This window comes from Carassius auratus, unplaced genomic scaffold (assembly GCF_003368295.1).
Source record: "Carassius auratus strain Wakin unplaced genomic scaffold, ASM336829v1 scaf_tig00010441, whole genome shotgun sequence".
NCBI classification, from domain to species: domain Eukaryota; kingdom Metazoa; phylum Chordata; class Actinopteri; order Cypriniformes; family Cyprinidae; genus Carassius; species Carassius auratus.
In genome coordinates this window covers 3,643-26,570 of record NW_020524124.1, presented here as the reverse complement: position 1 = coordinate 26,570, position 22,928 = coordinate 3,643, and the positions used below count along the sequence as shown (strand labels likewise).

The 22,928-nt window shown below is 36.3% G+C and overlaps 1 protein-coding gene across 1 annotated transcript in view; it reads right to left on the bottom strand.

Annotated features, from left to right (window-relative positions):
- The window catches only part of LOC113072793 (neurobeachin-like), a gene marked incomplete at its 3' end in the record, with an annotated part of 28,970 nt that extends 6,254 nt beyond the window's left edge, over window positions 1-22,716 (bottom strand). The window contains exons 1-8 of the mRNA XM_026245768.1: window positions 22,573-22,716; window positions 20,746-20,848; window positions 19,619-19,734; window positions 15,920-16,032; window positions 6,245-6,382; window positions 3,809-3,928; window positions 3,704-3,726; window positions 1,895-2,091 (exon numbers count right to left, since the gene is read on the bottom strand). Of these exons, the coding sequence (XP_026101553.1) occupies window positions 1,895-2,091; window positions 3,704-3,726; window positions 3,809-3,928; window positions 6,245-6,382; window positions 15,920-16,032; window positions 19,619-19,734; window positions 20,746-20,848; window positions 22,573-22,654 (892 nt within the window). The remainder of the gene's footprint in view (window positions 1-1,894; window positions 2,092-3,703; window positions 3,727-3,808; window positions 3,929-6,244; window positions 6,383-15,919; window positions 16,033-19,618; window positions 19,735-20,745; window positions 20,849-22,572) is intronic.
- Window positions 22,717-22,928: the final 212 nt, after the last annotated feature.

Here is a 22,928-nt window from a genome sequence, read left to right as displayed (position 1 = left end):
TTTTCCATATGCGAATCGATATGCATTTCCTGCAATAGCGAACTACAACCTAACTCGTGCCCATTTTATTCAATATTAGTTTTATCTTAATCGTTCCAGATCAAGCTGGTGTCCACAATCACGCTGAGCAATTTGGCCTCAGCCACTTGTTCAATGATCAAACCACCAAATGACAAGTTCAGAGCAAGGAAATCTTTTAAAAGATGATTAGTTTTAGTTCATTGTTTAATACATTATTAAGTCTGGTAGAGTCATAATCAGACACAAAAATAGTCAAGTCATCTGCATATAGGGCAATAGTGGCACACCCCAAAACAAAAGACAGATCAGTAATGAAAATAGAAAATAACAGTGGTCCGAGGCAGCTCCCTTGAGGCACCCCACAACACAGAACCTTTGTCTTGGAATAACTACCATTAAACAGTACATTAAACTCCCTATTAGTAAGATAGCTATAAATCCATTGGATTGCACACTTTTCAAATCCATAACAACTTAATTTTTCAATAATAGATCATAATCAATTAAATCAAATGCTGCACTCAGATCTAACATTGCAGTACCAACTAACTTTCTATCGTCAATTTCATGCAACTAATCATCCGTCATCTGAAATAAGGCTGTCATTGTAGAGTGTCCTTTCTTATAAGCAAGTTGATAAAGTGAATTTAACCCATTTTTAGAGAAATACAAATTAATTTGATCATAGACTATTTTCTCCGTAATCTTACTCAAAATTGGCAGGATATTTATAGGTCTGCAATTTTCCCAGAGAAATGTTCCCTTTTGTTTTTAGTAAGAGGCACAATTTTAGCTTTTTCCAGTTAGCAGGAAAAACACATTTTTCTAAACTTAAATTAATAATATAACATATAGGCATAGTAATCACATCAGCAACCATCTTTAATAGCTTGACATCCAGTTCATCAACACCAGAAGGTTTATCTTTCATTAACTTTAATATGTTTTCTGCTATAGTAAGACTTACTCTGTCAAATTTAAATGTACATGATTTATTAAGCATGATTGTATCTTTAATTGTCTTAAAAGATAAATCAGGGTATTCCTGTGAAATCCTATCTTTTTGTAAATTCTGGACTTTCTTTGTAAAGTAATGTCTTACCTAATGACCCCAAACTTTTGAATGGTATTGTGTATAATGTTACAAAATCTATTTCAGATGAATGAAAATCTTTGGATCTTTTTATTCATCAAAGAATCCTAAACACATGTATCGTTTTAAATATTGATAAAAATAATTAATACTAAAATGTTTTTTGAACAGCAAATCAGCATATTAAAATGATTTCCGGAGGATCCTGTGACAATGAAAACTGGAGTAATGATGCTGGAAATTTTGTTTATACTCTAAAATATATTCAAATAGAAAACAGTTATTTTAAATACCAAAAACATTTCAAAATTTTACTGCTTTTGCTTGGTGAGCAGAAGAGACTTCTTTAAAAAAACATTAAAAACCCTACTGTTCAAAAACAGATCAAATCTGTAGCAAAATCATATCACATATGATATTTGTCAATAACATCATCTTATTTCATATAGATGAGAAACATACAGTAGCAGAAGTGTCTCTGCAGTGGATCTAAAATAGAAATTAGACGTCTGTCACCTAAAGGTGCATCCCAGCAGAAAGTATAAGTATAACCAGTATTGATTACAAGCAATCAATGTTTTACATTCATGCAAAATGTCAAAATTAAAGCAGATTAATTATCATTACACAACAACTCATTCTCAACTGAAGTATCTTGACAGCACCGTAGTGACTCCAAAATTAAAGCCAAACACAACCTCAAGGGTGACAATCAAAACTGGACAGAGCTCCATCTTTATTCTCACAGGAGGTTGGGTTATAAAGTTTGCAGACAGTTACTCAGTCGCGAACAGTCTGGGCAGCTAGCGTCATGATCCACGTCCTCTAGACTGCTCTGCTCGTGAGCCAATAATTCCTCTACAGCCTCATAATGGGCTGACAAGTCAATCACACTCAGACTCTTCAGCTTTACACCGTTCGCCCTAATGACACCCTCCTGGAGAGCTGTCACCGGGCACGACTGCCTCATCCCACTCCTTCAGACAGAGCACCGCCAACAGATTATTGAGAAACTGGTGACGACTGGAGGGAAAGTTACTCTTTCGCTCTTAGCAGGAGGCCAGAGTTCTGAGCTGATCACTTGCTCAATGTCGAGACAATACTTAAAAGCATATTCTGATACCATGAAAATGATAAAAACATCATCAGATTGGCATTAAAAGATATCTAGCTAAAATACCTATTGACAGATTTGTACATATACATAGACTTACAACAGAAATAGATCAATGATGCCGCATAATGACCTTTATAAGACAAGGCCAGTGCTGAGGCAGTGGTCTGGAAAGACCAAAAGGCCAGTGAACTTTGATTTGCTCTTTTAATGTTGTTATTCAGCTGTTTCCTGCTGTGTGGATCATTACAGAGAGAATTGTGGGTAATGAGTAAGTGTAGGGTGAAATGATGCAGAATGAACTGAAGGCCACTGCGACATTACTAAAGGACAATTTATATATATTAACTTTTTATACTTCCATGTTCTTTAGTGTGTGTGTGTGTGTGCACCTGGACATAAACAAATAAAAAATATCTAAATAAAATAAAATAAAAATAAAATCACTAAATATCGTAATATTTTCTCATCTATTATATTATATATTTATATATTAAATAATATCTTAATATTTTTCTTATCTATTTTCCATTTTGTATTAGGTAAAAAGTCAAACATTTTCAAATATATCTATATATATAATAATAATTAGATTATAATCATTACATTATATATATATATATATATATATATATATATATATATATATATATATATATATATATATATATATATATATATACATTATGTGTTTGTGATAATTTAGTGATCTTGATAGTTAGGCTGTTAAAACTAATACTCATACAAAGCTAGTCTTTTTTGATAAAATTCATGATGCTCATCCATAATAAAAATCACCTCATGCTCCACAAGAAAAGACAAAAAAATCCCTATTTTCGGTCCTAAGAGATTGGTGACCATTAAATGTGTTTAACATGATCCACACAGACACCACAGTGGTTCCGAGAGGCCTGTATTTGCTAACATATCGAGCATTTCCCTGTACAGCCACTCGCTTGCCGTGCATATCGCATGCACCTTGTGTTGTTGGATGCTGTTCCCCAGCCCGGGGTAGTAAAAAGCCCTGCCTTTACATAAAAGACTACATTTTAAATAGCTTTTGTCATTAATGCTTTATTAATTGCCTGGGGAAGCTAACCCGTCACGAGTGTGCTGGAAAAGTATGACACTTTTAGGTCAGCTTGAGTGCGCTTGCTGCGCCGCAGAGAGGCTGAAATGGAATGAAGGCAACGGGGAACAACCATTAACCATTGATGAAGTGATACCTCTCTGAAATATGTGCATGCTGAACGATGTTTTATTTTAAATGTTTATGAAAATCTTAATTTCACAAAAATAACCCACACCTAAAAACAGAAGAAAATGGGTGTTGATTCAGCTCGGAAGCTACAGGATCTAAATGTTGTTGCAAATCAAAACAATGCAATCCTGTTCGTTTCTTGGGAACTGGATGATACCAATTTTAGTTAAATGATTGGACTGAAAAGAGGCAAACTGTTTATTCGATTCCTCACAGTTGCAGATAGTAATGTTGCACCTATATCATCATAACAGCCAGGCACTAATCACTACTTCACCATTTAGACATTACAATGTGCAAAAACATAATATCTGATTACCTTCACATCTGCAGTATCACGCTGGCAGTGCCTCCACGAGCGGGCGATGCCGGAGAAAGTGCGGTTTGGGTGATCAAACTTGTTGCCATTGGCGTTCAGGAAGAATGTAGTGAAAGGCTCCTGCAATTGAGTAGACAAAAACAACACTGTCACTTTTATTGACCCAAATAAGCTCAAAAACATCTTTCCAAATGTGTGAAAATACCCGTAGATGTATCACATGATTCTGACTGCTAATTAGGCGCTTGTTTAGACAAATCTACACCGTTTTGTGAAGCACTAATGCTATTCGGTGCACAAAACATCAGTTGAATAAAAAAGTAAATTCATCTACATTCATTTCTATGGTAATTGGATTCCATCCCGTGATGGAGTCCTTCTCCGCAGCTCTGGGAAATGTTCCGGTTGCACAAACATCTCAATGTAGGGACTCATCTGTCAGATTATGAAGAGTTTGTGGAAGGTTTTTTTTTTGTCCTCTCATTTTCTGTAACAGTGCCCGAGGCGGAGTTAATTATATGGCCTGTTGGCTGAGGAGCTCAGCTCCAGCTCTAATTGGCAGATTCAGGGTCATCAGTCTGAGCTGGCAGTACGAGGAGTTGACATGGAGATGCTGGATCAGCCAGAGGAAAAGATGATGGTGTCTACAGTCTCAGTCAAGCCTGGTGTGAGAGCTGCCAAGGGGAACCTTCCAAATCATCACCACCAACGCCAATTACAAAGTTTTCATTATGTGTTTTCATTTTTTTCTCGCAAGATTAATAGGCAGATTCCTCATTAAAAGAGGTCTTTTAAAATAATGAGCTTTAATGGCTTTTCAATCAAATCACATGCACAAATTGCTTTGTAAACAAACTACACTTGGCTTAGATTACATACATCATACAATCTGACACGAAAACAAGCATGCAGATGTAATCCAAACACTCTGCATGCTCTGGCATGAAACCTTTATGCAGTGAAAAAATCTAATTATGTAACAAAACACAACAGTGCATTGTTTATCACTGTAGACTAGTAAAACAGCCATATGATGTAACAAATGTGGAAAAAACGAAAGCATCAGGAGATACTCAAACCCAATCTCCTCTCAACCTTAAGAACAACTTCATTTTCTGTGGTTATCTGTTTTTTTTTGTGTGTCTACCAGTCCATTTGTCTCAGATCAGCGCTTGGAGACTCAGGGCAAGTGAGGACATTAGCAGGAGACAGTGATGGACATGTTTCCCACTGCTCCGCGTGCTGTCTAAGAGGAATAAAGCTGTCACATACCAGCCTGTAAATCATTACGCAGAGGTTTTTGACTTCTTTTTCACATATGCCTGTTTACCAGCGTGTGAAATCCACTCACCGGCTCTCTGTAGCGGAACATCAAGCTCGTGGATTGAGATGTAGGGGTTGATTCACAGGACGCGCTAACGTGCGCTTTGACTGACGGTGATTTGATCCACTAACTGGGTTCGGGGTTATCGTATTGGACCATTTTATGCATACATAGACTCTTGACAGCATCATTTCCAATGTACAGCCATGATACATTTTTAAGAATATTAGATTTTAGGATAGATTTTGCATGGTATAATATAAATATATAAGATATAAAAGTGACATATCATGAAATTCTGACTTTTTTAATGTTAAAGTGCTATAATCAAGTCCTGGTGCATCTATCAACCCAAATGACGTGAAAAACAACAACCCAGTAAATATTTTTGGTAATATTTTCTCTGCAAATATGTAAAAAAAACTAGCCGTTCAGATGCAATAAGACATGAAAGAGAACTTAGTTTAGTACTCACATGCCGTGTGATAGCCTTTGGATGCATGCTTTGGATGTGTGTGCTCAGAAAACCATTTATCAGAAGTTAAAACTTATTGTAATATGCATAGCTAAGGGCTTCATTTGGATAACTTTAAATGCAATTTTCTCAATATTTTGATTTTTTTGCACACTCAGATTCCAGATTTTCAAATAGTTGTATCTTGGCTAAATATTGTCCTATCCTAACAACCATACATCAGTGGAAAGCTTATGTCCACAAACGTATGTATTCAGCTTTCAGGTGAAAATAATTGACTCTTTTGACTGGTTTTGTGGTCCTTGGTCACATATTGAGACTTATATTACACCTGAGACTTTTATTACATATTGTAAAAAAGGGCATAATAGGTCTCCTTTAATGTACAACAAATGTAATACAAATATTCAAATCCAATAAAAAGGGGTATTTGCATTGTAATCATTAGAATATTCAGGGTGACATAATTACACTTCCTCTCGTTGAAAACGGACTTGCATGATATGATTAAACATTCATAGATGCCATAATACGAGCCAGAAGCAGCTCAGCTCAGTTAACTATCCAGTAAAACTAGGAACTTCCCAGATGTTGAAGATATCAAATTCCTTGCATCCATCCAATCAACGAGACTTACGATTCGAACAAGCCAGTGGAGGGTGGAGGCTGCGGTGGAATAGTGGGTTGTGTAGTGGCAGGGTGGAGTTTCCTCATCCCATGATTCATAGCGGTCGGCGTAGAATACAGCACGCTTTGGGTTCAGCGCTCCGATTGGCTGAGGAAATACACAGACAGGAAAAAAAATCAGGAAGTTTGTTCATCTTGACGTGCATTTTGCTTTTTTTTTTTTTTGCTCTGTGCAATCTATTTAAGAAATACATTTTCATTTTTCGCAATCTACTGATTCATTTTAATTGCACAAGAATGACAACAAACCATTCCACACAAACTGTTATGCTGACAGAAGCCATGTTGTTCTCATTCCGTGCGCTTTCTATACACGAACGATAACCATCCGTCACATAAAAAAGACTTATAGCGCACATTACATCCGTGGAGCTGAGAGCTTTGCGTGCATGAGTGTGTGCGTGTGTGTATTTTCATGAATGTTTGATGGAGAAGGCTGAGCAGAACTCCTTACGGAGAAACTAGATGATTTTTCTTGAGGTTTGTCTGTCACGCAGTATTACTATCCCATGTAATCTTTGTTTGAGGTCCTCTTAGCCTGGGCCTGTTGGTGCACTGAATTTAGAAATGCAGGACATATAAACAAGTACACATAACACAGTAAGCTTGAATGTTTCAGCATGGAGTCCCAGACTGAAAAGATCAAGTTAAAACGAATGATTTGTTTACAGATCGAAAACATTATTATTTCTATTAGATACTTTCCAGTCACACTTTATTTCAAGGTCCATTTCTTGCATACAAAGCATTAACTACAACTTTGCCTCAATGAGCTCCTAATTTGCTGCTTATTAATAGCTAGTAAGGTAGTTTTTGCATATGATTAGGGCTACAGAATATAGTGATGCAGAATATGGGCTTTATAAGTACTAATAAACAACTGCTAATAAGCAACTAGTTAACAGTGAAAATTGGTCCCTATACTAAATTTAATTTTTTTTGAGAGAATACTTTATTCAAGTAGTAATATTTTAATACAGAGGATTGTTTCTTGTTCGCCTGTAAAATCCATCTGTACATGAAATATCTGCCCACATGTCTTTGTTTCTATGTGTTTCTATGTGTGTACGGCAATCTGAAAGGCCACGGATAAAGACAGTGAGTAATCTAGCCTGGCTTAACCCTGTCTGACCTGATTTACACCCTGTACGTCCACACACTGCTCTCCCTTGACCATCTTCTGCTGTTAAACCACTCTAGAAAATCCTGCACAATGTCTAGAGTAAACATTCACACTGGCATTCGGAGCCCTGGAATTCGCTCTCCCTCTCGTTCACACACATACGGATGTTGATAAACCTGTCATCATACAACATAAACAATTTGTAACAGCCTCTCTTCTCTAAATCCAGTAATGGCTGAAAGTCAAACTTAGACAGTGGATGTATCCAACTACATCATAAGGGCTATTCGGACTGGAATTGCTTCTCTGGGTAACATCTGTAAAAGAACATCTGCATGACTCCCCAATGATAAAAACAACTTTACATCTGCTTACTGCATGTAAACACACAAAATATCAGCCCTATAGCAGTTAGCAGCAGTCCACACATACACACACACACACACACACACACACACACACACACACACACACACATAAATATATGCCTACTTACCTGCCTATGAGCTATTGTCACTTTTATGTACACCTACTGTACATGTACCCTTTAATGAAATAATAAAACCTGTTTGCATTGTTAAACTTTCAGATAAACATAATTTACTATTTTTAATCTATTTTTCCCCCTCATGAAGACCACAAAAAAAAAAGGCAGGTTTTACTATCCTTTTGAGGATATTTGGTCCCCACAATGTAGCATTTGGTCCCCACAAGTACACACACAACACACACACACGCGCGCGCGCGCACACACACACACACACTTTCTAACATCTAGTGCCCTTAGAAAACAACATTTCATAATTATAAGCATTACTATTAATGACCAAAATATTTTATTTTTTCCACTGACGATATTAGCTCTTGCACCAGATCTTCTTGCAAATGAAGACTGACCCAGTAAAACATTTCTTTATATTAGCTCATGTAGGCCAGTCGAGCTTTACAGACTCCCAATTGTTAAGAAAATAACCAGTCATCACTCAATTAAGAAACTTTTAGATTGCAACAAATTGGCCTCCTTAGCTTTTCAATCAAGAGGCGACGCAGGTACATGGGCAGTCAATATTAATATACTACGTGTTATTGATGAGGAGGACAGCGTCGACCCTAGGGGGAGATCAATACTCCCCGAGATCTCGAGTGTGTGCGTGGGAGAGCGTTTGGTTGTTTGGAGCAGTGTGGGAAATTTGTCTAGACTCAAAGCATGGCATAAATAACAGAGCAATGTCATAACAAATAACTCTAATAGTCCAGCTATATCTGGCATTTTTTGAATAGAAAGGAAACAACACTACATGGTTTAATGCAGAGTATAATGACCACAAACAAATTCGCCATTTGCTGTTTTTTCCAGTAAGATGTGAGCCTACTTGGATCACGCATTGGCAAAGTAACTTCCAACCCGTTCCTCAACCCTGCTGCCTTTCATTCCCCTCCTTTTTAATGACCATCCACGCCGATGTTAGCACGGTTGGGGCGAATGAAAGAGAAGTTTATGGAGATCTGCTGAGATTTATGAGCTGATAATGACCTGCCATGTGACGTCTAGGGCTGACTGTGATTGGGTGAGCAGCCACAGGAAGTCTAGCACACTGTAAAAACCTTCTGAGTGGGACCGGTGCTGGCTGCAAGATGAGTCCATCTCATAGCAGCAAAAAGACCCACTTAACCGAGAAAATATAGTGCTTGGCATGACATGGAGTGTTTGCCCGGTTCAGCAAAGCAGCTGTGGAACAGACAGACAACACTAATGTTTTCCAGTGCTGTGTCAAATACCAGCAAAACTGTCCATCTTTGTTTTCAGTTGTGGAGATGTAGTCGTTTTAAAACTGCACTATGATGACTTCTAGAGAAGCTAACACTCTGAAAAAGAGTGAAAGCTATGTTAAAGGACTTTAAAAACAAAAATACAGTCTGAATCAGATTTATGTACTACTGTTGCAACAACTTATGTTGCTATTTTAACAAGTCTTAAAAGGACAAAGCTGTTACTGTGCTTTTTGGGGGAAACAAGGGGGAGAAACATATATGCTAACTATGCTAACTGCACAAGCCATCTAGCAATTTACTATTTCCTGTTCAAAGTTCAATGACATGCTCAATGCACTTAACAGGGTGAACAAAGAACCATGTAATTGTCTTACGCAAGAGCCTTTAGGGAACTGGTCTTAAATAAAAACAGGACTTGGTGTAAATTTAAGGCTTTCCAGACTCCCGTTCCCCAAGCTATCTGGAGGAAACACCCCGCAACAGATGCTAATAGCGAGAACAGGGCAAATGATAAAAAATTTAAAAAATCTAGAGTACTGTCAAAGAAAGGAAGAAAGAAAGAAAGAAAGAAAGAAAGAAAGAAAGAAAAAAATAAAAGACAGTTCTGGATCTTGGCAAAAGACATCTTTGACAAAAATCCAAGAACAAGATTTGATTGTAAAAAAGCATATATTTTTCCCCCCGTTAAAAATGTACCAGAAGTTGTAATACTTTACACGCTTTTATTATAAAAATCCAATAATACTAATAGTAATATTATAATAATGTAACACACACACACACACACGCACACACACACACACACACACACACACACACACACAATATATAGTATCTTAAAGATATAGCAATTAATTAACTCTATGGCTATGTGATATCAGAAAATGTGTTCATTTTTATTCATCAATTATAATTAGGATGCATACATCTGTGGGCACAAAGGTCGCCGATGCATATATCACATCACACATATTACTTAATGAAGAATATGAACACATCCCTTGTGACCTAATTAAATCAAACCCCCAGAGACACCTGTGCAGGGACAATATGTGTCCAATAAGATAATTAGCTGCTAATTAAAAAGCTATTTGCCCTATAGGAGACAATACGATTTAAGATGCCAAAAAAAGCTTTAAGCATCCATTTGTTCACTCAGTATAAAAGTAAAGCATTTGACTTTTGGGTTATATATAACGGCTGTCACATTTTAAATACTTTTTAAAAGAAGATGCAAAGATTTATTCTACTAATGAGCTGGAACCATATAAATGCAGGCTTTGAGTCTAAGATTACGCAGTAAGCTTAAGATAATCGCACTGGATGTGTGTCATATTGTCTTTACAAATGCAACCGTTGCCTGTGCTTTCGGAAATTAAAACAAGTACCATGAGACAATTTATAAATACGCTGTCATTATAGTTTACCCATGCTCTGATCATGTAGCTCCAGCAGTATAGGCAGCAGCTAAAATGAACTTTGTCAAAAAGACTTCTGGTATGGAATAGCAAAAAACTGCTTCTGACAGGCCTACTTAGTGGAGATCATGAAACATAATGACAGCTAACCACAGAACAACATTTAAAACGAGTCCTCCTCTACTTGGGTTACCTCATTTTGCTGCACACAAACTACAGCCTCAAGAACAATTATCATTCAGTGGGCTACTCTCTCATGTTCAAAAGATAAGCCAGTCATTTATCCATATATCGCAGCAGTACCATCATTTGGTGCAATCTGCACTACCTCCCCTGGAGACGCTCATTCTGTATTTCATATATCAGAGAAAATTGCATTAAGGGTGTGTGTGCTGGTAGTGTGCTGTCAGGAGGAGTAGCACTTGTTTTCACTGGCCTCGTCAGCCTGCGAGAGCGCAATATGCAGCTTCGGTCTAATGCAATCAAGCTCCCACAAGTCAAAACAAAGCAAATGCGGCTCCAAAAAACACTTGCCGAGCACCGAGGTAGCGGATGAGGATGGTGGCAAAGAGCGGAAAAAAAAAAACAGATATGGCATGTCTGAGAGCAAATGCAGCACGGTCTTTAGCAAGCCTGCTCGGCATTGCCCATAATGCACTTCTCTGCGGTGAGCTGGTAAACTGCTGGAAGGCTGGGTGTAAGAAAAAGTCTTCTCCAATGCCTTTAAATTTTTAGTTTCAACATAAAGGACTAAAACTGCAATCTAAAAAAATATATAAATAAATAAAAAAGTAAATACATACATACATACATACATAAATTTAGAGAGATAACCTGCAATCCAGCTAAATGAAATTATATACTTTGTAAAAATAAAAAGTATATTTATGTTATAAATCTAATGTAAAAGTATAGCTAATATATAACGTGTATATACATAAGTGTATGTGTGTGTGTGTGTGTGTGTGTGCACATATATATAAAATGGCAGCATAAAACAGAATTTCTATATGCAAAAATGTATACTATATTTATGTAAAAGTTATGTGAAAATTATGAATAACAATATTGATACATGGGAATTCTTCTAGGTGTTTGAAAAAGCCTACAGTTCTTTTTATTTTAACTTTCAACATAAACACATAAAAAATATATATAAATAAAATAAATAAAATATTTTCAATAAATAAATAAAAGCATTATGCATTATAATTTATGCATTAAACAAATACATAAATTTAAAGAGAAAAGAACTGGCAACTCAATGTATAACTAAACTTCTATTAGGACTTCTTGATTATGACAAAAATCATAATCATGATTATTTTGGTCAATATTGTAAGCATGCTTATTTAACACTATTATAAGTGGGCCATGTGACCAAAACTTAAAATAAATGATTTATTAAAAGATAGCAATATATATATATGAATAATTTAAATAAATAAAAAAAGAGCACAATCTTAACTATAAGAATTAAACTTAATTTATTACTTAATAAAGCTAAAAAAAAGTTCTTCAGTCTAGAGCAGTAAGTGATTTTGTCTTTTGTTGTTTGATTGATATTTAGCACTCAGTCGAAATGAGGAATATAGCCCCATGTCATTTTAAAAGCCGGACGGATCCAATTTGCTATTACATGTATTTTCATTCTTACGTGTATAATCACTAAGCTCCACATTTTGACATATTTTTGCAATTATTTGACGATTTAGGTTTGCACCTTGAGCTAAAAGTTGACTACATGTCCATGTTCTGTTCCATCTCTGAGTGCAGTAGAAACAGCACAAGTTTTTAAACTTTTAAAAACACATGAATCAACATTAATAAATCAAGCATGTTTCATTTTGCATTACCATGATTTTTCAGGAGTGAAAGTGCACAACTAGTAAGGGGGCGGAATGGGGTGCAGTAATTTATTTATCTCAGTAATTTTATTTGCATAATCGTTGGAGGCCGAAATCAAAATGGAATTTCAATTAATTGCACAGTCCTAACTTCTATATTTCCATATTATAAGTTCTAACGTGTAAAAAGGATAAACAACTCATGAGAAATATTTGACTGATACATGGGAATTCATGTTTGGCGAGATCATTCTGTGAATGCAAGTCCAGTCAACTAGAATTACGTTCGTTTGAACAATCAAACATTCATAACAAGAGGTCTTCACAACTCAGGTAATTATGTTTGCTGTCAGTTCTCTGCTCTACCTCGCTAGCCCACTCGAAAAGATCCGTTAAGAGACACTTCATCTAATTTCCTGTCAAAGCTGCACAAAAGAAGTGGAATAACGCGCTTTCGCAGCAGAGAGTTGGCGCGGGTGCGCTCAGTGCGGGTCTAGCGTATGATGGTTTCACATTAGCACACGCCAATTAATAGCTGCGAGCGAGACGGCTTCCCTTTTCTATCAGCCACCTGTCCATCAAAAAGGAAATAATCATTAGATTCTAATAAATCTGTCCGCCATGTCAATGTAGCTGCCATGCAAAAATGTGCTAGTCTTAGCCCCGGGGTGCCCAGAGACCTGTTTTTCGTTATTCGCTGTACAGTTGAATGCACACACTATTGGTGGAGTAACTTCAGGTGTGTATTGTAGGGGGGCTTGAGAGGGGAATTATTGTACATATCAAGCGGGATATTTCGGCAGTTCTCCACAAGGCTGCCCATCAGGACAGCGCTGCAGGGCATTCTCACCAGCATGACTGGCAGCTGTTTCCTGCCGGACAGGTCACGTGATCACAGCTCACGGAACAGCGGTGCATGGTTTGCGTGTCTGGGGCTCTGGGAGTTGTGTGAGAATGGCAGGTGAGAATTTGTGGGTGTGTTCAGAAGAACCAGAAGACCAACTTATGTTTTCTAAGACCCGTTTGCAATGCAAGAAGGCACTATTTGCTTTTTGGGTTTATTAAGGACATAACCACTTAGTAAAGGCTGACTATTTGTTGACACCCTCAATATATCCAAGTTTGTGTGTGTATATATAAACTGAGATGTGCATATTTTGAGAGTTGAATTATAATTTTTTTTACATTTCTCGTGTTTAAAATGATGCAGCCAACAGGAAACAGAATTTCAATGTAAGCAAGTAAAATTAAATTAACTGAAACTTCTAGCAAAATTAATAGCTAATTACAGTATAGCTAAAAAAAAACTGGATTGATAAAGCCTTGTTTGAAGCTTGACTTATGGATGGATGGATAGATCTGTGGATGAATACAAATTTTTATAATATCGGGAGAAAATGAAGAGGAACCGAACAAAGCATATTCACCACAAAGCCAAAAAAGCCGCCTACCTCATTATCTACAATAACACACACTCCCCTCCTACGCACATTCACCCCCGAGGCTGCACACCCATCCATACATTATTGAACAAAGGCAGGGGGCTTCACAGCAAGGGACTCAAGAGGGAGGTTAAAACAAAGGTTTTGCTTCAGCAACACTGAACCTTCAGAGGTTAGAGCCCCAGGTTGGCCAAGGACATGCGTCAGGACGGCCGCAGGCCTGTGAACTCCTGCTAATGAAGGCAGCTCAAGCTGGTAAACAGCACAGGGTGGATGTCACAAGCATACATTACAATACATCACTGTCTTCCTCAGGCCAGGGGCCTTCCTCTGCCCACCTGGTGCCACACTGACATGTTCAGGGACTACAGCGCTGTAGGAAGAGGGAATTTAAACAGATATTACTGATGCTGAATGCAGAAAGGGTAAGTATTATGGCTAAGGTTAAACATAGTCAATGGCACTAGATCTTTTCCACAAACTTATTCCGTCCAAGAAATGGCCACTTAGAAATTCTCCACAAATGGTTGTGGAGAAAACAGCAAAACAACAGCGGAACAGTCTTTTAGTAAAATTATTTGGGATGGGGATAAGTGTGGGTGTGGAGGAGAGAGAGAATCATAAAGAGAAATATACGCTCAGACAGGAATGTGGTTGTTTTCAGGTCAGTGAGCTTGTGGGATGTGAACGTAAGCAAATGAGTGAATGAGGAAGAGAGAATGTGACAACCAGATGAAGGTATAGAGAGGAGAAGTGGAGATAGAAATGCAAATGATTTACTTCTTAAGCATACAAACCATGAACTCTATAAGTGTACAGTATACTCTGTGTATCTAAAATCTGATTCAAGATTCTGAAAGGAAAGAACTGAGATCACCCTAAATATTAATGTACCAAATTGTCAAAGGAAACCTGGGTTTCTATACCACCTCAGCAGTGCCACAAACTGATCACCTCCATGCCACGCCGAATTGAGGCAATAATTAAAGCAAAAGGAGCCCCTACCAAGTATTGAGTACATGTACAGTAAATCAACACACTTTCCAGAAGGCCAACAATTCAATAAAAAATTTTATGTTTAAAAATGTTTTATTGGTCTTATGAAGTATTCTAATTTGTGGAGATTGGTGGGTTTTTGTTAAATGTGAGCCAAATCATCACAATTAAAAGATACAAAGTCTTAAACTTAAACTCTGTGTGCATTGAATTTATTTAATACACAGGTTTCACAAATTGATATATATATATATATATATATATATATATATATATATATTATATTTATGTATGTGTGTGTGTGTGTGTGTGTGTATGTGAATAATATCATCATATATATATACCCCTATTTTCCAGACTATAAGTTGCACTTTTTTCACAGTTTGGCTGGTCCTGCGACTTACAGTCAGATGCGACTTATTTATCAAAATTAATTTGACATGAACCAAGAGAAATCATTACCGTCTACAGCCGCGAGAGGGCGCTCTAATGCTGCTCAGTGCTCATGTAGTCTACACTGAGCAGCATAGATGCCCTCTCGCGGCTGTAGACGGTAATGTTTCCTCTTGGTTCTTGGTTTTAAATAAATGCGACTTATAGTCCAGTGCGACTTATATGTTTTTTCCCTCATCATGACGTATTTTTGGACTGATGCGACTTATACTCAGGTGCGACTTATATCCCGGAAAAAAAAAAAAATATATATATATATATATATATATATATATATATATATATAAATGGAACATTATTTCATCCATATTTTAACTTTTTATTCCAAAAGTTATTTGAAACATTAAATTAGCAGAATTTTTTTTTGCAGTTGATAGGCTTTCTGTGTACGTATATAAAATCACTTCTAGAAAAATACGATAAGATAGAATGATAGAACGATAGAACGATAGATAGATAGATAGATAGATAGATAGATAGATAGATAGATAGATAGATAGATAGATAGATAGATAGATAGATAGATAGATAGATAGATAGATAGATAGATAGATAGATGGATAGATGTTTTACTTTTGAAAGATCCCTGAAGTTGCTGGGAACTGTGAGGTCCAGCTCTTCTGACTCATAGTTTGTGAGGACCCATGGGAAAACAGGATACTGGTTCAGATCATTGTATGTCCTTCCTGAAAGAGTAAAGGTGAAATTACTAGAAGGCAGGTGGACAACAGAGTGGCAATCCAACAACCAGTAGTTGTAGTTAATCAATAAAGTCATTTTTGCAGGGCTCATGACTACTGGTTACTGTGTTAGTCTCCTGGTGAAGGAGTGTGAAGAGACGCTTACTAGGATATCATAAATTCATAATATGATAACATGATTGATGACATGACTCCCTCAATTATAAAAAGGAAGAAACAAGAGTGTTGTGTGTAAAGACAAACATCGTATCCCACTGCGTGCTGAGATGATAAAAACGACTCAGGTTTCCATAATAACATGTACAGTAATAGAGTTCTCAACAAGATGAACAAGCAGATGTTGGTGTGGTTGTCTGTCACAGAGCCTAATGACTGTATTCCAGCGGAGGAGGGTTAGAAAATGTTGGTGGTACTTTTTTCTCGGTTAAAGCTTCCTGAAAGTGAAAAATTGTGCGGTGAAGTTGTGGCGTGGGTGTAATTAAAGGCATGCAAATTCTTCTAGAAGATGACACCGTACCCTTGACACCCCTCCCTGTGGCACAGTCAGGCCTCTCCTCTGATTGGCCAGAGAGTTGTGGTAACCATGGAGACCTATATGAAGAATCCATGACTGAGCACATATGCGGCAATGCAATAGACGCCAGATGTGGCTTTGTCTTTTACTCCTTCCATTCTCTCCCCTCATCGTTCCTTATCTCTCAGTCTCTATCTTTCTGCCATGAGTCTGTTTCCTTGCTACTAGGAATATGGATTTCAGATGGTAAGAACTGTCACAGGAGAACTATCTATCTATCTATCTATCTATCTATCTATCTATCTATCTATCTATCTATCTATCTATCTATCTATCTATCTATCTATCTATCTATCTATCTATCTATCTATCTATCTATCTATCTCCAGTTTTACTATATGTAACAGTGATGTAATTTATTAATCAGTAATAAATATTTTTATATTTTAAATTAGTTTATACTCTCTGTAAGAAAGTTAATTAGAAAATGGTTTATTTAACTCTAATTTATATTTTGCATTTTACACCTCTATAGAATAAGTTAAGAAATCATAAATTAGTTGAAATAATTTATGGCATGTAATTAATTTATATATTATTTATTTAAATACTTAAATAGTTGATTACTTCAATCTTATTTATTTACATTTATTTAATTCTACGTTTTATTTGTTCTCTCTCTCTCTCTCTCTCTCTCGAATAAATTAAGAAACATTAAATATATTAGAATATTGATTAAATAAATGTACATTTTTACACTGTATAAACAAAAAAATGTCTAAATCTTGATATGAATAAATACATTTAATTATAAATAAACAAATATATATATATATATATATATATATATATATATATATATATATATATAATTTCAAATATATGTATTTAGGATATATATTTCATTTAAATTAATTATTAAATTAAAAATAAATGCATTTGAAGACTGAATAAACTTAAGTATAAACATGCATGCATTATTCATATATAAACAAAGTTTGAGTGTGGGTAGATTCTGCTCCAATCTTTTATATGTGATTGTTTATGAAAGAAAGCTGTAGCCAAGAAATAAACCTTAAGCTTTTCAATGCACACAAAAAAAGAAGATTTTTGGGAAATGCCAATCTGATATATAGCTCTGTAATATTGCAAAGGTGCTGGCGTGATTTGTGCTGCTGTGTGAACAGAAAAGTTTCCAGATTGTCTGGCTACCGCTGTGATCTGGAGCTGTAAGGACGCCACTGAAGCTTAGCCATGCTGATATATAGAACCTCTTAAAGAAGAGATACACAGGGGCTATTTCATCTTTACAGTGCGATTACTCAGACATGGACTGAAAGCCTGGTATTTCCTGTGGAACTCGGGGAGGGCACAAATTAAAGCTGATCCTAAGGTGATGCTAACCCACAGGGGTATCTCAGTCCAGATAACTGCCTGAGAATGTGACCATGTGTGGAGGGTGTGGAGAGTTTGGTTCTGGGTTCTTCAGGCCTGTCATGATGGTTGGAGATGATAGCGAGTGTGGGCTAATTACCAGACCCATCACAAATGACTGTCATTAATCTTCCTCTTAAACAGCCTCCTCTTAGAGAGTACAGATAAAACGCTTCCATGATTTATAAAGCCCTCAAGTGGTTTAATACAATATGAACAGTTTAGTGTGAATGCAGTTAATTAAACAAATATGGCATTAATTACCCTGGTATTTACCCTAATATATATATATATATATATATATATATATATATATATATATATATATATATATATATATATATATATATATATATATATATAAAATAAAACATTTAAAATAAAATAAATGGGGGGACAGTCTTTTTTTATTCTTGCACATACACTGACACTATGAAATCCATCCCAAACCCTGAGCCTAATGATCTTCAGATAGGCCAGGTCTAGGATGAGGTAGACTTGATTAACCAGGTTAATGCCACATGGTGAAGTGGGGCAGAGAAGAGGAAAAAGGTTGAGATGAGGGGAGGCTGAGCTGACAGGACCGAGGCCCGGGTGGAAGATGTTAATATCACCGCAATAGTGTTTAATTAGGAGCAGACCGGCTTCACATTAACACCCCTCTCTCTCTCCTGTCGGTGGGCCCGGGCTTCACTGACACCTCTGTCAGCACAGGTCATTACCACTCCTGCCTTTAATGAATTTTACCCCATTCCAGCTCTGCCTTACATCTAATTAGCTGACAATAATGTTTCGAACTCACGCCAGAGCTAAATATAAATATGCATGAATATGCAGCGCGAGCAGGGATGACACATTTCAGTGTCAAGAGGAGGTGTGTGTGTGTGTGTGCGCGCGAGAGAGTTCTCACTAGTTCACATCAGAGACTTTGCAGCAGAATATTTCAACTCTGCACACACTCACAGAGCCACACTAATTATCCCAAAGAGTCCACGGCTCTCGCATTTGAACAACAACAGAGCGTCTGAGTATGAAAATAAAATATAGCTTCTGAATAAATAATGAGGGGAAAGACAGTAGATTTCTGCCAAAGAGGAACTGATAATACCAAAATGAAATGAAATTAGTGCTGGGAAATGATTAATCGCAATTAATCGCATCCAAAATAAAAAAAAAAAATTCATAAATATATAAGACATAAGACACACACATACAGTATATATATATATATATATATATATATATATATATATATATATATATATATATATATATATTTTAAATGTGTTACATGTATATATGTATATTCATATAATTGATATTATATATAAATACATTTAAAATAAAAACATAACATATTTCCTTAATTATATACATGCATGTGTGTGTATTTATATATACATAATAAATATACACAGTACACAAAAATCTTATATTTTGTATGCGATTAATCACGATTAATCATTGCTCAGCACTAAATAAAATAACATTTTGCTGGCAATCTTTATGTACAATCAAAAGATTCAATGTAAACACCGATCAATGGAAAAACGTGATTGCAAATAGTCCAAAATGCTTTCATTTAAATAACTGGTTAGCAATGACGAGCAAATACAATCTGACCTGCAATGGTATTGAGAAACATCAGGTACTCAAAGTTGGAGATCTCCCGTCTTTGCCAGCGCTGAGTCATATTAGACGACTTGAAGAGCTGACGAGGGCTGGCCAAAGAAATCCGCCTGCAAAAAAAGCACAGAACTGTACCAATAAGTAGGGCTCATGTCCAACTCGACATTTGCTTTCATTTACTTTGATTATTGTGGACTTGGCTTGCCCCGCAGATGGATTATAACTCAAAATATGACATTGTAATATTTAGCTTCCAAAAAAAGACAAAAGAGTACACCAGCTCACACACGCGAGGCTGTCACGCTCTTTACTGTGGTGTGTAATGAATGCATCAGTTCCAGCAAAAGAGATTCTTTGCAGATGACCATAATGTGCCTCTGCTCTTGAAGTATACGCAGCACACATGCTAAAAATATGAGAACAACAGAGATTTCTGGTGCAGCGCCTGAATCGGACCTCTCTCAGGCATTCTCATCCACGTGCAGGACTTGTATGTTTCTTTTATCTGTACTTCTTATGCATGTTTTGAATAATTATGTGCACCTTCCTTGCACTTATTCTGACTAAGAACAAAAGAATACAGAAAAGTACTTCTTATTAGCCATGATAGCAGAAATGCATTCATGAATATAGTGAAGCACCAGTTGACAGATTTTCAAAATTATATGCACTCACATCAGCCATCATTACTGTATCATATCTGCCAAATTAACTATTTATTGATGCAATGGACAAACTGTACATTTTCTGTTAGAGCGAGAGAGAGAGAGAGAGAGAGAGAGAGAGAGAGAGAGCATCAAATATATTTGCAGACATTAGTCAAAGTTGATTATAGTACATGTAGTTTTCTGAAAGCCCCAACAGAATATGGGATCATTTGGGAGGTTCAGTCAGGGACAAACATGCAAAAACACCCATGCCGCAAGTAACTACCTCCACCTCAAAGTATTCCAAACAGTTGCAGAGCAAAGGAGTACATTCAGGATCAATCGTTTCTGACATTTGATGTGGTCATCATGCTAAAGTTTTAAACAAAATAAAGACGAAGTAAACATTGTTTTGAACAATATTTTGAATGGCAACCACGTGCAGGTGTTCCGGGGAACGAGAAACAGACTTGCCTGGCCTGTGGAAGACCGTAACTTGTGCCGACGCCAACGCAAGGAAGACTGTAGACCACCTTCTTCACTGTGGGCTGATCGGGGAAGTTAAACATGACGGAGGCTGAGGGAGGGAATGATGTCACATGTTAAACAAGGGCCTACAGTACAGTACGTCCAAATATGAGTAAACATTTCCACAAACAGTACAAAGACTTGAGTCTCATTGTTTTGGAAATAACATAAATTCTTATATAAAGAAAAATTAGTTAGCACAGAAGTATGTTAGTCTACCAAGGCCAGTGGGAAGACACTACAGTCTTAAAAATAAAGGTTCTTTATTGGCACCAATGGTTCTCTGAAGAACCTTGAACATCCATGGAATCTTCCAAATGCAGAAGAGTTTCTTATAGTCGGAAATGTTTTTCAAGATGGTTCTTTTATGAGCTGTTCACTGAAAGGTTCTTTTGTGAACCAAAAATGGTTCTTCTATGGCAACACTGCAAAAACACCCCTTTAGAACCCCTTTATTTTTAAGATTGTATGATGTTGCACAATAAAGAATTATAAATCTCTGCCAACATTGAATCTGGCGAAAATGGCTTAAAAGCTTTTTAGTTAAATTTTTTTTTTTTATCGATTTGATGTCAAATTTCACACTCAGATTCAGACTCTTATTTGACCTAAATATACAAAGGCTGGGGGAGTTATTCATAAAAGATTAGATATGATTAGTTAATGCATTAAGTATCATGAACTAATAATGAACAATACTTCAAATAATTTCTGCATATACTAAAATAGGAAGTTATACACTACTGTTCAAAAAAAGTCAATTTTGGTGTGTTGTTGAAAGAAGCATTTAATGGTCAACCACATCTGCATTTATCCAATTAGAATATGGAAAGTGTCAAGAGTAATTACTGTTTAAAATAATTGTTTACTATAAATTTTACATGTTATTTATTTCTGTGATTGCAAAGCTGAATTCTCAGCATCATTGCTCCAGTCTTCAGTGTCACATGATCCTCCAGAAGTCATTCTAATATGTTGATTTGATGATCAAGAACTTTTGAATAACTAAAGAACAGGATTTATTTGAAAATAAACTTTTGTTAAATTATAATCGCCTTTAGTGTCATTTTTGACCAATTTATTGAATCCATGCTGAATAAAAGTTTTGATTTCCATTTTATTTTAAGGTCTAGTTCTCGCTATTAACAAACCATTAACTATGACCTTTTTAAAAAATTATTAATATTTATTTTAGGTATTGGGTATTATTATGGATGTAGAATAAGGTCATGCAAATTATGTAATAAGCAACTAATTAATAGTGAAAAATCGTCCCTATTTTTAAATGTAGTGTATATTAAGTATGAATTAATATTAGATTAACATCAGTGTATTTTGAACAATCACAAACTGAATTAAATTAACATGATTAATAAATGCTGTCAAAATACTGTTCATTATTAGTTGATGACACCTAACAATCCATTAGCTAATCTTAACAAACTGATCTTTATTGTAAAGTGTTACCAGTAAAATCTGCTCATCCATTTTTAAGCTGGTTCACCAAGCAGATTATCAGGAAAACATGTATAAAATCTGTCACTGTGGCGGTATTTGTTCATAAGGTACTAAAATGTAACATTTTGGTATTAATATGCACCTTTAAGGTACTAATATGTATCTTTTGGGTTTAAATAAGGTACAAAAGTCTACCCTTGTGAAAAGGTAACTTTGTGTACCTTTGAGTGCAGGACGTCTTTGTTATTAGTTAACTAGATACTAGAGTGGCCAATGTTTCGCATTCATAAAGTGGTAAACATGAGGCCGTTTTACTTCTGTTGGCCATGAAGATCTCCAGCGCTGTGTTCTGAAGCAGGAAGCGTCTGGTGAACACCGCTCGGATCTCGCTGAACATCCATTTGCCGTGAAGCCCCTCGGAGTAGACCAGCACCTATGCACAGGCGAGAGGAAAGAGATACGTTAACCGAACGGAACTCCAACAGATTTTTCAATCCGTTGTCACGCATGTTGTGATCGTTGCTCGGGAAACACGTTCCGTAGTTGGAGTTTGATTGTCACTCCAATCATCGTCCCATGAAGCCACTTTGACGGAGCAGTGCGAAACATTCCATTCCCTTCAAAAATGCTGGCTGGTATCCATTGAGTGACGGCTTTGATTATCTCAAAAT